Here is a 13938-nt window from a genome sequence, read left to right as displayed (position 1 = left end):
TTTAAATCAGATCAGTTTTATTTTAATAGCTCAAAATGACACACTATTTTCTTAGGGCTTTACTGTCTGTATAGCATACAACACCCCCATCATTAGATTCTTGGTAAATTGAATAAGGAGAAACTACCCAAAAATACTATTTCAAAGCGGAAAAAGGGAAGAAACCTCAGGAAAAGCAATCCCTCCCAGAAAAACAGTTGTGCCCTCTCCTTTTGCAGAGGGTTAACAAACTAAGTTTAGTGGATAAATGTGTCTTCATTCACATTTTATTTTTACTGATTTTGTTGTTGTTGGAGGATCTGTCTGATCTGCTTGAAAGTTAACTAAATGACAGTCAGATTTTTATGAGCGAAAACAGATGAACTATATATTTTTGTTGAAGCTATAAATTGCAAAAAACAGTAAAAAATTACACATGTTCTCGTCATCACATGTTCTGACGGTTCAAGGTAACATATTGGAAACTTTTTGAGAAGCTGTAAACAGTGAATGTTTGGTATTTTTGTTTGATAAATGATAGATCTTCTGTTGACAGTTTAATAGTGATCATTCCTTTGTACTGCTTTGCTATACAGTACAAGAGTCAACTGTGTCGTCTTTGCGCGCAGCCTGTCCCTGTGGAAGGGAGCTGAACTTTGGCCATCTGGCAGCCAGATGTACCACTACTTCCTTTGGTCCCCTCCGTAGAGACTTGAGGCTCTTGCATGAATGTATTCCCAACATCATAGGAGGGAGGACGAGGAGGACGCTGTCTGAGAGCTGCAACTCCTGAAGTTTTTGCCCAATGCCAAGCGACTGGGCACTTTGAGCTCCCACAAGGGGTGTTTCCCACCGACTGGGGGTGGGCAAAAGGGCTTCAAAAGAGAAAGATTTCTTTTTGAATGTGATGCCAACTGCTCACACTCTTTTTCTCACACACCATGGCGGAAAACAAGCAGCAAAGAAAAGGATCTGGGAGTACAGATCGCTCCTCATCTCACACGTAAGATGTCAAATTTAAATGGATTGTGGCGGTGTGAAAGATAATTTTGGTGTTGTTTTTCTTCGGGAAGTCGCACAATCTTTGGAAAACAGAGATGCGTCTGGTATGTGGCGAGGACTCAAATAGATTTGGGCAGCTTCAGGGAGCACGGTATCCTCGAAAACCTTCCTTTTATGGGAATTGGTTAGAGATTCTACCTCTTTTTACACTGGGCTTTTTTAACTCTGCAGTTATTAGTAAGGTTGTTTTTTTAAAACCATGCCTGACAAAGTAACAAGCAAATCAATACATTGTAGCCTGTTGTGAGGAGAGAAGAGAATCTGTAGCGATTCAATAGGTCTGTGAGTGCAAGGTTGACCTGCCCACTCAGCTCCAGACGCAACAAAGAGGAGAGTAGCGGTGACTCACCCGGCACTTCTCTCCACTGAGCCTCTCTGCACAATGAGAGTCCGCTCTATTCAAAGCTGGAGATCTCACAGAGGTGCTTTGAGGCTGTCTGTCGCATCAAATACATTTTGATGTTGGATTGATTCTGAGCTTTTGGTCTGCAGCGTTACAGTATCTGTGAGTTTGTGTTTGTGGTGACATACAGTACTGTGTTTTCCTGTGTATTCCTTCTGTGTCTTCCTCTGTTTGTTTGCCCTGTGGCTGGAGGTTCCTGAGCAGCTACATGTTATAAGTGATGTTGAGGAGCAGTGTTACTTACTGATTGCTAGCATGCCGGAAGAGTCGTTTGTTTATCTGCAGAGCTCCCTGCAAAGCTCATTGTTTATTCAGAGGAGAGGAGGATTGCTTGAAGTCTGTGGCTGGCTCGCGTGGGGGTCTGAGTGCTCAGTATCAAGCTGTATGATTAAAATAAAAATACTGTCACACTCGACTCCAATCCCAAGGGTCTATAATGGAGTTGGTGAGATATGAAATGAATGATGGTTGTAATTTGAGTGCTGACAAAACCTTAAATGGGGACCATGAGTCATTGGATTAATGTCTGCATGTTCTATATTTCTCTAAAGACACATTTTTGATATTTTTTTAATTGCGCAATTCACATGTGTATGATGGCCCATGACCTAAACTCTTCGTCAGATATAAAAGCATCACTTGGGTCCAGTTTGATTGTGTAGAAAACAATATCTCAACATCTGGATAAGATACCTGTGTGCTGCTTACACATTTCAAACGTCATGAATGTGCATCATGAATGCAACAATATATTTTTTAAAAGGACAATATCAAATATTTGTTATCGCTCATTTACTGAGACAGACTTAAACGAGAAGATTAATACCACTCATGTCTGACCACTGAATATGAAGCTATTTGTTAGCTTAGCTTAGCTCAGACTGTAAACAGGGTAAGAGCTAGTCTTGCTCTGTCTAAATATAAAACAAATCTGCCTACTGACACCTGGGCTCCTTAAAAGGTCACTCAAAATATATATGTTTAATCTATAGAATGGTTGAAGTCATACAAATAAGTTTTTCCTCTTTATAACAACTTAAGCTAACCGGCTGCTAGCTGTAGATAATTAGCCCTTTCATGCATGAATTATGAAAGCCTCAGTCAGGATTTCATAGTGTTATTATTGCTCTTGGGGCATGAAAAACAAGATTTGAACTTTTTTTTTTTTATCTAGTTTTTTCAAATAGATTTTTATATGTCCACTCAGGTGGACAGTATGCGTTCAGGGTTTGAACTGAAGAGATGTACATTTTGAAAAAATTATAAATAAAGATGTGCAAACTTAAAATTACATTATAATAACATAAGTATATTGATTTACGGCCCAAAAAGATATTGCAGATGAAGTATTTTCAAGAATAGCCAGGGCCAGGGGCCAATTTGAGGCCCCACGCACAGTTATTTGATGAGTGCTAGTGGAGCCTCGCAGCGACAAAACCGTGCCGCGCCACCCTAATTGCGCCACTTAAGCACATAGGTGCGCCTTAGATGAGGCCCCCCACCGCAAGGTGTGGCCCCCTCCACAAGGTGAGGCCCCACACAGTCTGCATGATCTGCCTGTAGGGAGGGACGGCCCTGGGAACAACAACAGCAGCAGTACCAGTATGAATTGTAGTTGAAATATAGCCAGTGATGCATGACGTCCACTGTGGTGGACAGGTGGTTAATCACGATTTCCTGCAAACATAAAATCAATACTTTGATAATTTATGAATTATATGATTCCTTAGTTGTTACTTGATGTCACCACATGTTTTATACCTGCAGGGGACGCTTTCCATAAAAGGATTGGCAAGATATAGATGGGTGACTTGGTCCATGTGGCTTTCTGTCGTCCATCTTGGTTTAGAGACATGTATCATGCACTTACACTGACTTGGCACTGAGTGGCAGTGTATGGGATGATGCAATAGGGTCCTATGTAGTGGCTGATGGTGCAACTATGCAAAAAAAACAATGCATATACAAGAAAACACCTTTTGAATAGCTGTCCACTGTAGTGACCTCTATGCATGAACGGGTTAAGACTACAGATATGAAAGTGAGTTAGTGTATTACTATTACCCAAATTATTGTGGACTGACAGATAATAATAATAATAATAATACATTGCATTTCAAAGCGCTTTTCCAGGTGCTCAAAGACGCTTTACAGTGGTGATAAAACATGATAAAATAGAATTTAAAAGTTATTAAAACAAGATAAAATAACACTTAAAAGTTATTAAAACAGCAATACAGCATAATTCACAGATTAAAAGCCAGTCTGAAGAGGTGTGTTTTGGTCAGTGTTTTGAAAGTGGGGGGGTCGGTGCGGTCTCTGATGTGTTGTGGGAGGGAGTTCCAGAGGGTGGGGGCAGCGATGGAGAAGGCTCTATCCCCCCAGGTTCGGAGCTTGGTTTTCTTGGGGATAGAGAGGAGGTTCGCTTCTGATGAGCGAAGGCTGCGGGAAGGGGTGTAGTGGTGGATCAGGTCGGTGAGGTAGGGGGGGGGGCCTGGTTATTGAGAGCTTTGTGTGTTAGCAGAAGGATTTTGAAGTGTATTCGTTGACGAACAGGGAGCCAGTGCAGGTTTTGAAGGACGGGGGTGATGTGGTCTCTGGAGCGTGTGTGGGTGAGGAGGTGGGCAGCGCAGTTCTGGATGTATTGTAGTTTATTTAGGATTTTGGATGATGAACCATACAGGATGCTGTTGCAGTAGTCCTGTCTTGAAGTGACAAATGCATGATGGATGGACATGGACTGTTTCAAACCTTAAAATGGAAAAGAAAACTGTATTTCACTTGAAAACGTGTAAAAATGTACCTCCTCCATTATGCTGTAACAATGTAAATGTCCTCTGTGGGAGTAAAAAATGTATTCTGATTCTGATATTTAAAAAAAATTAAATATCAGTGGCAAATCAATGCTTTAAATAATTTCAGTGTGAGACATGTGAGTGTCGTCACTCCCCAAATATACTGTATGTGTTGCCTCTGTGTGCGGGGTTTTTCTGTGTGTGTGAGTGTGTTGGCTTCCTGTTTCTGAGTCCGCTGCGATGTCATTCACAGCTGCTTGTGGAGCATGGGTACAACTGCCAGCGCCGCACCACAGCCTGTTTCTCCAATTGAGTGTGTCCATGGCAACGGGATGGCCGACAGCAGGCAGTCTCTTAGCATGAGCCCCTTTCAGACAGTCAACATCCACAACAACAAGGCCAAGTCCATTATCACCAACAAAGTCGCACCTGTCGTCATCACGTAAGTCCCTCCCCGAATCCGCGTTGTCACAATTGGGTGTTAATCCTCTTTGATCACTGTGGAGACATCCCCCTGTGTTTGCCCCCGTTATCATCTCATTTGTCAATCCGGGCCTGGCAAATAGTAGCTGATAATTGAATTGACCTCCATTTACCATCCAGACCTGCTGTTGTTTGCTGTTTTACAGGTATAATTGCAGACAGGAATTTCAGATTCACAATGAGATCATCAAGACCAACTACAAACTGGGCCGGGTATCAGCCGCTCTGCCCGAGCACTACCTGGTGCAGGTAAGGACAATTTTTACCGCTCTGTTTCTGAAAGCGAAGATGTGGAGTCATCTCACTTGTCTTTGTGTCTGCTCTTTTCACATTCACATATCCGAATTGCAGAGTGGCACAGGACAATTGTCATGCGCTGTTTTATGATCAGGGGCAGCCATTGATACAGGAATGTTGTCACCCTGCTATCAGGGCTTTGATCTGCTCCGTCACCTCTGCTGTGTCTGTTCAGGCATGAAGTGTTTTGTCACTGTTAGTCCACCGCTTCTGTTTACATGTGTATTTAGTGTGTTGGCCAGTAGTTACATCAGTAGGACCATGTCTGCATTGATTGGACATGTTTTCTTATCCGTCTTGCTACACAGGAAAATGTGTTTTCCTGTAAGAAATAAATATGTCTATTACATTTTTTTTAAAATAATAATTTATCGAATCCCTTATCAACCCTTTTAAGTCATGTTTTCTTTGTGGGAAAGAAAGACATTTTTCCTTTTATATAGTCTTGAGTGATTGCTCTTTTTAAAATGTCTCTCTATAGTCGATATGGTGGTTAAGTAGAACAAAACATTAGAAATAATATTTGTTCTACTTAACCACCATATCGGCTATAGATATCAAAGATGTCTTTTATCACTATTCACTTAATATTGTGCTATAGAGTAATATTTAAGCAAAGGGCTTATTTTTCTATTTTTCTTTTTCAAATACCCTCCTGCATGCATATTTTAATGCAATACCCTATTGCATTAAAATATATTGCATTTTATAAGTAGTCATTTTGTGGTCTGTCTCTTTCAAGAAAGTGGTACAAGTAACTGTGAATGGAAGATTCAAATATAGGATTATTTGCCAGCACTTCTTTACCAATCCAGCCATTTAACCAACCTGCAACAGGATCCAAAAGCAGACAGGCTATTCAAAACCCAGTTATCAGTGATGTGTATTTGTGTTTATTCAGTTATGGCAACCTTGAGAATATTTGAATTGCTAGCACCTTTGAATCATTACTTTATTCTTGACACCAACAACTAAAGCTGAAGTCAATATTTTGGAGGGATTCTGACCTACTAATCTCTCAGAGATGCAGGTGACAGGGCGGAGGTTTAACCTGTTGAGACAACAGAGTAACCAGACTGTGTCTGATTTGTTATTTGCCAACAAAAAAAAGAAGGAAATAGATTTTGGCCACTTGTTGTTGTTTTCAGTTTGTGTAAAGGACTTAAGTAATGGGTGGAGAGGATGCAAGTCGTTTTCTCAAGTAAACACTATTTTCAGATTTATCCAACCACTTCAGTGTTGATATATTTGCTCTGCAGGATTTACAAATGCTAGTGCATACTCGAGTGGAAGCTGAAGAAATGTTGTGTATGAGTCATGTGCTAAGATGAAAAATGCATTGCTTTCCAGGGGGAGTATTTCATGGTCCAGGATGTGTTCAGCAAGGCAGATGTCCTCAATACCACGGGCAGCTACGGAGCGCCCAACTTCCGCCAAGTCAAGGGATCCTACCCTCTGTATGGGATGGGTCAGCCCAGCGTGAACGGCTTCAAACAAGTTCTCCAGACGCTGCAGGCGCAAGGACACGAGGTCACTGGTTTTTACTTTTATAAACACAAGCTCACATTAATTTGTTGACTGGTAGATTTTATGCCCTTAACTCTCCTGAGTCGGTGCCTGTGTAGCTCTGCCTGGCCTTATTTTGAGTAATGTTGTCAGTAAATATTTGAGGAGTCAAGTGCTCAGTGGAGCCTGTGGCTGAACTGCAGACCTGAGCAAACAGAAAGTTGCGGTGATGTGTACCAGTGGAAAATGAATCTCCGCTTACAGCAGCTACAAAACTCACTATAATTAATAAAAATGGACAGAAATGATACGTCAGACTTCCCTAACTCCTGATTTATGTGCTGCGTGTCATATGGCCACTGATTGTTTCCAGTTGCTCTTGGAAGTGTTACATTTTAGAAAGCCTTTATTTGATCTTTATCGTGTTGGGCTTTTTTCAAACAGGAGGTTATATTCTTCTGTGTAAGAGAAGAGCCGGTGGTTTTCCTGCACAAGGAAGACAACTTTGTGCCGTACACCCCCAGGAGGAAGGAAAACCTGCACGAGAACCTCCATGGCCTGGAAAAGGAAGAGCTGGTGGAGAGCCTGGAGCTCACTATCAGGAAGGAGGTGACATACTCAGCATCTGCATGAGTTTTTTTTTTTGGCAATAAAACAGTTTATAGCAGTATTAAAAACAGCCCTCTCTCCATTCCTTACAGCTCCACGACTTCTCCCAGCTTAACGAAAACATCTTCTACGTGTACAACGACATCGAGTACTTTAAAGACGAGCCCCAGAAGATCTCCATCATGAGCGAGGAGGACATCCATGTGACGGAAGAGGTCTATAAGAGGCCCATGTTCACCATGCCGACCTACAGGTTGTTTACATTGTTCCTTTATTGGCCCTTAGCTCCTCCGCTCACCCGTCAGTTAAAATGTGTGTGGCTGCCTGCAGTAGAATATACAAGGCGGTTTATAAATAGCGCCGCTTGTTTGTGCAGAGGCTGGTTGCCCTTCTTTTTCATAAAGAAAGGGGGGCGGTGAAAAAAGTTAAAGATTGCAGCATCCTGTTTGCAATCAGATTTGTAGCATCAGCTTTATTAAGATATCTACAGCTGCACATATTTCCAGAGCAAGAGAATATATAATCCCCCAAGGAGAGCGACTTGTTGCAGTCCAAAGAAAACAGCAGAATGTTTTATTATACATAGTTTAAATTGCAGGTGGTGTATATTTCAATGGGAACTTTAATGATCCCATGATTTTGATCTCTCCCTTCATCCCTTGTGGATTGTGAAATGAAGTTTCCCGTATGATTTGTGAGCACTAAATGAGGGAGCTCAGCTGTTGATTCTTACTTTAGGTCGGATGTGTGTTATGGCCTACACAAGGGCAATATTGACACAACACAGGCGCAGGTTCAACTCCCGGTACCAATCTGTTGTGTTGCAGGTACTACAGATTACCACTACCAATGGAGGGAGCCCCTTTGGAAGAAGACTTTGACGCGTTTGTTAACATACTCCGGGTAAGATCGCGTAAAAACGTCAATCATGATACACCAATTAAAACATCCTTTTTTGGTCCTGCTCCTCTTGAGAGGTTCTTGTTTTGATGTGCCGTTAAAGTAATTTATGACTGGAATATTGGAGAGCATCTGGAATTTCTCACTGAGGTAAGGAGAAGGTCACAGTTACTTTTTTTAATCCACATAAATCCTTTTGAATCTGGCCTCTCTGTGCCATTAATCACCAATAGCTGTGATGGGTAATACAAAAATGGCAGAAAACCTGCAGTATGGTCATCCGCTCTGTCTGGTTTCCGTCCTGCGCTACACTCACACAGGATGTTCCTTTTCGTTTTCTTTTGCCCTTTTTTGGACTCCCTGGCAGCAGCCGGTCCAGTTCCCTGTGGTTGGAAAGTGGCTCCTTTTTTAAACCAGTGTTTGGATCAGAGCTTCACCGAGTGGCCTTATTTTTCCTTTTACTTGTCCTTCGAGAAGTTTTTATGTTGAAAGATTTCTGGCATGGCAATCCTTCATATGTATTTTGTATATTATTATTATCTCATCAATTATAACTTTAAGGATGTTCCCTCACTATTTTGGTGGTTTAAACAGACTTTTAATGTAGACATACCTGAACTCTTATATTTCCATTGTGTTGCGTAGCATTTTTGTGACATTTACACCTCAGGAGAAAAACTATGCTAAATTATGTTAATAATTTGGCCTTTTTTTTTACGTCCCTTTTGGCGTTATGCCGACTTTCTTTCTCTCTTTTTTTTTTTCTTTCTTCATGTCCCTGTAGGGGCTCCGTAATGTTCTTTTCAATTACTTTATGTAGCAGGTTATATGTAACCATTTGGTCCTAAAAACGTCCTCTTTCCAGCCAGATTCAAGCCAGTTTAACCTCCCTAACAACCTTAATGATATACCACAGTGCATCTGAGTTAGTGACAGTATTCTGTATGTGCTCTGCTTCCAGGAAAGCCCCAGCCTGTCTCTGGGACACGATGCGTCCCGGCCGCTCCCCGCTCTGCTCTTCAGCTGCCAGGTGGGCGTCGGCAGGACCAACCTCGCCATGATCCTGGGCACGCTGGTCATGAACCGCCTGAGGGGTGACTCACAGCCGCAGTAAGAGCTTAACCATATTTGGAAAAAACTTAGAATGACATCACATAAAACCTCATCACAAATGTTTTGCTGCAGCATAATGGACATGTTCTAATGCCAGGTTAGATAGGAATTGACCTTGTTTGTCTCATTTTGCAGAGTTGAGAATACAGCAGCTTCAGAACCCAAACCACTGTTCAAGGTCATCGAGTCTCTGATCAACAAGCTGCCCAATGGACAGCAGGTCATGGAAGAGGTAAAGCAGAAAATCAACACCACCACAACAAAGAAATGAGGACAACGCATCTTCTGGTTCTTAACAACAAGTCTCACACTCCTCTTTTCAGTGATATACGAGACATCTTATGTTCGGCAGTTAAGCGATTGAAAGTCATTTGTAAATACATAGATTAAGGATATTCCAAAGGTGGAGGAGTGAAAGTTGGAAAACCTTATCAAATGCATGTTTATTTATATATCTTAAAACATTTCCGGAGAGGGTCTGTTAATTAAAGAGATTTAAAGGTAGAAAGTTGGTTATTTTCATTCTATTTCTCTTTTAATTAATTTGAAGTTGTTAATGTCTTGTTTTCATCTTACAGGTTGACCAGGCTATCAACCTGTGTTCAGAAATGCACAACATAAAAGAGGCAATATATGAAAACAAGAGTAAGCTGGAAGGAATCGGAGAAGATTATCAAATTCAGGTTAGTAATGATCCCTTTTCTTGTGATTTAGCATTGCCTACATCAACCAGGAATTTATTTTTTAAAGTACCTTTTGCAGTAGATGTTCATTGATTTCCAACTGCTCCTGCTGCTCCATTTATATGCTGCTGAATAAAGCCTGGGTGAAGTAGAATTATGATCATTACGTTGATGACGGAAAGAAGGCCTTATCAAGGTGGGCCCTTGAGCTGTTGAAGGACTTTAAAGAACACCATTTTCTCTCATCTGGAAATCATAGGGTTGCAACAAATAAAAAAGAGCCTTCATAGAAATAACAGTAGCAACTTTGAACAGATAATAACACTTGTGTTTGTTTTCAGGGAAGCAGTACCAAAGACTACTTTCTCTTCAGAACCATGCAGAGCTTGGAGCGCTACTTCTACTTGATTGTATTTAATGCATACCTTCATGAACAGGTACTATTTTTTTCCTAAATATCCTTATTGATATGAGTAACAAAATGTACAAGCCATTAAAATAATCTGAGTTGTAACTATATGTTGCATTTGGCAGTATCCTCTAGCCTTCATGTCCAACTTCAGCCATTGGATGTGCCGCCATGCGTGGCTCTACAGGTTACTGGCCTGCATGGACCTATCACAGCTGTCTGCTTCGGCCGAGCTGGTCACCAGAGGAGCTCGCGTCCTGGTGAGGAAATCAGGCGCACACATAGAAGATTTACTATTGATTATATCTGTGTCTCTTCTCTGAATCCAAAACCAATATTGTGCATTTATCTTCAGTGTTTCTGCATACAAATGCTACTGCTACTTAAATACTGATAGAGCTTGTCACATCTCAATCTTTACTTCTCAGATCTCTCACAGTCTTCCCACGCAGTTATGTAATCATCTGTATCTTCAAATGCACTATATTAAATGTGATGTATAACTGCTTGTTTGTGCACAGGTTGCTGATGAGTGTTTGGCTCCCGACGTGCTCAGCACAGTGAAGGAGATGAAGGCGGTCAACTTCAGACGAGTGCCCAAGATGCCGGTTTATGGAATGGCTCAGCCAACATCGGAGGTGCAGCATCTAATTTTATCATCACATTAATAGAAAAACTCTTATTTATTTGAGACTATATTGAATCAAACACATCCTTAACATCCTTTTGAGAGGTTTACTTGAAATGCTTGTCTTTCTAAGTGGATTGTTTTTTGGCTTATTAGGATCAAAACAAGTGAACACTGATGGAGGAGCACTAGCAAGAGATATTCTTTGATACAATGTGAAGAAATCAGGCTTTACAATTCCCATTTATCTCAGAAAACTGAAGCTTTGAACACACAAGTTTGTAAAATGCAACCTAGCATTCAGTAATATCCATTAGATTATAAATAGACCTAGGAGGAGAGACTCATCATGATTTTAACTTGCACGTTCACCTCAGGATACTGGAGCCGGACATTCAGCTCTAATCATAAACTTGCTGTGTGTGTGCGTGTGTGTGTGTGTGCAGGCTACCGGAGTAGTGTTGGCCCATCTGACGGATGAGAAAAGGAAGCACGGCCACGTGTTGTGGGTCAACCTGCAGGAGGAGCTGGTGCTGGAAGCAAACGGTCAGATCTTCACACCAAGGGAGCCCTCGTGCCTAGACCAGCACATTCCTGTCCCATCGTCTGACCCACAGCTGATAGAGGTACAGTGATGCTTTTTGGGAGCTTTTAAGGGCAGTTTCAATCGGAAATTGGCCTAGCAGAAGTGAAAATACTCAAATGTCCGATCCCCCCCCCCTGTGTGTAGAAACTGGAGACGTCTCTGAAGGAGGAGATCCTGCGAGCTCAGAAGTGGCTCGAGGTGACGCTGGAGCGGGAGAAACAGATGAAGATGTTTAAAAGTTGCCTGACGGTCCAGGAGATCTTCAACCAGCACAAGAGCTCCTACCAGGGCCTCGTCAGCAAACGCATCCCCCTGCCGGACTGCAGCCCCCCAAAGGAGGAGGTAATGATGTGAAGGAGGTGCATGATAATAACACGTGTGCTCACAAACATGCAGGCATGAGGAGCAGAAGTAGCTCATAGGTTCCCTTTAACGCTAAATAGATGTGACAATGAATAGGCTTTGTGCTCCCTCTAGTGGTGAATAATCTTAATGTGGGCCTTTTAAAATATGATGATGTACAGGTCAAGTTATTTTTCACAACAGCATATTATGTTTTCTTTTCTTTATTTGATGTATTAAGTTTAGATTTCTACTAGAATGGATGGGTTTGAGTCAAATCAATCAGTTTCAGTCATGTCAATGTATTCTATGTTCACACAAATACATTTAAGACTTTCAGTCATGAATGTACTTTTTAATATGTTGTAGCTTTGTATTGATTTCCCTATGAAACCTAGATAAATGTCAGCCAAATAAATGCTTTGCTAGAGTTTGTATGTGTTTTTTAATACATGAACTCTGTGTGTTCTCATCCTCAGGACTTTGATAAGCTGTTGGAGGCCATGAAGAGTGCCTTGGCTGAAGACTCACATTCAGCCTTCGTTTTTAACTGCTCCAACGGCAAAGGCAGGACCACGACCGCCATGGTCATCTCTGTTCTCACTCTGTGGCACTTTAATGTAAGACGCTTCATTGAGTTTTCCTCAGTATGTTAATACAGTTTTCCTTAAAACATCTTGAAGGAAAAAAATATGTTTTCATGGTCAACAGTAACATGAAAAACTGTTTTCGTGACCTGCAGGGTTTCCCAGATTTTGGTGATGATGAGTTTGTGAGTGTTCCTGACGCCAAGTACACAAAAGGAGAATTTGAGGTATGTACACAAAAAAACAACGCCTTCTCAAGCTTGAAACACGTATTAACAATTTACTGCTGACCTCAAAGACTGTTTCAGTCAACAAGTTAATTCCTATTGACGATAACCCATAAATGAATTGGTCAATCAACACCATTTTGGAAATCATCTTAGTCGTTTGTATTCAAATATTCCATTGTCCTTAATTTCACGATTTATTGCTATTCTTTTTCATACACGTTAGTGAATTTGATATCTTTGGCTTTAAATGAGGATCAAACCAATAAACGGCGTTATATTATAGTAGAAGCAGTAGTGTTAGTAGATTGTCCTGTATTATTTTGTAACTTCTCTGTTGATAAGGCTTGAATTTCTTTAGTTTACTCTTATTTCTTGTTTGTTCAACTTAAATGTGCATGCTGTTGCTGTGAGCTCAGTCATTAGAAATGAAAACTTTAATATTTTATTAACTTAGTGTGGCTGATAGGGGTGCAACGGTTCACAAACATTTCGGTTCGGTACGTACCTCGGTTTTTTGGTTACGGTTCGGTACGTTTTCGGTACAGCAGAAAAGATTATCACAAAACATAACATATTTTTTAAATTATTATTAAACTGTGAATAATGTATTCACCCAAATAAATACAAAATATAATAAAATAAACATTAAAGGGATAGTGGAAATCCGCAAATTTTGGGTTTAACTTGTGTATTTTTATAAAAAATAAGCATAATAAACAATTTTTTTTTATTTCATGCGCCTAGTTTCATTTTATTTTCAATTTTACTGCGCCCTCTCAATGAAACGAAATACTTCGGGAATCGTCGGGAATCTTCGGGTGATGACGAGAGCATAGGAAGACGGGCAAAAGCAATGGCGGACATTCAATAGCATTTGCATGTGAATAGCCGAGTATATTGCCATAAATATGATGATTGATTATCAGTAAAAAATTCTACGTGACACAACGACATTGGATTAACCTTGAGATGCGTTTTTATTCCGTTGAACACAACTTTTGATCACAAATCAAAAAAGGTAAGACGTAATTATTGTAATATTTTTGGAACCGGATGTTGTTTACTTTCTCTTTTCTGGCTGATAGCTATAGGAATTCGAGGTCTTACAGTGATGACATTACATGTGTGGAATCTGTGGAGTCTCAGCTTTAAATCGTATATCTTGTTTGTGCAGTTAAGATAGTAATAAGGGCATTTCTACCGTGTGCTGTGTGTAAAAAAGCGTTAGCATTAGTTAGCATTGTTTCGCTCAATGCTAATTCAAAGGCTTGGTATTACGCTTGTGTTTTTTCTAGCTAACAATTGTTCTTATTGTCAGTTAGCGGA

The 13938-nt window shown here is 40.7% G+C and overlaps 1 protein-coding gene across 9 annotated transcripts in view; it reads left to right on the top strand.

Annotated features, from left to right (window-relative positions):
* Positions 1-13938, top strand: part of pald1a (phosphatase domain containing paladin 1a) — a 64441-nt gene that overhangs the window by 6638 nt on the left and 43865 nt on the right. For 6 of the 9 annotated variants that reach the window (XM_034212115.1, XM_034212088.1, XM_034212097.1 and 3 more), the window contains 16 exons: positions 4493-4681; positions 4869-4971; positions 6370-6549; positions 6970-7134; positions 7227-7387; positions 7962-8037; positions 8996-9144; positions 9283-9379; positions 9726-9830; positions 10172-10267; positions 10365-10499; positions 10761-10877; positions 11314-11493; positions 11598-11795; positions 12275-12415; positions 12538-12609. In XM_034212115.1, coding sequence (XP_034068006.1) covers positions 4506-4681; positions 4869-4971; positions 6370-6549; positions 6970-7134; positions 7227-7387; positions 7962-8037; positions 8996-9144; positions 9283-9379; positions 9726-9830; positions 10172-10267; positions 10365-10499; positions 10761-10877; positions 11314-11493; positions 11598-11795; positions 12275-12415; positions 12538-12609 — 2151 coding nt within the window. In that variant the 5' untranslated portion in view covers positions 4493-4505. Of the gene's footprint in view, positions 1-824; positions 983-1524; positions 1547-4035; positions 4057-4492; positions 4682-4868; positions 4972-6369; positions 6550-6969; positions 7135-7226; positions 7388-7961; positions 8038-8995; positions 9145-9282; positions 9380-9725; positions 9831-10171; positions 10268-10364; positions 10500-10760; positions 10878-11313; positions 11494-11597; positions 11796-12274; positions 12416-12537; positions 12610-13938 lie in introns of those variants that run through there. The other 3 variants (XM_034212079.1, XM_034212131.1, XM_034212140.1) reach the window with 3 other exon arrangements.

This window comes from Gymnodraco acuticeps, unplaced genomic scaffold, assembly GCF_902827175.1.
Source record: "Gymnodraco acuticeps unplaced genomic scaffold, fGymAcu1.1, whole genome shotgun sequence".
In the NCBI taxonomy this organism is placed as follows: domain Eukaryota; kingdom Metazoa; phylum Chordata; class Actinopteri; order Perciformes; family Bathydraconidae; genus Gymnodraco; species Gymnodraco acuticeps.
Note: the sequence above shows the minus strand (reverse complement) of the source record. Positions and strands in the feature narration are given on the sequence as shown.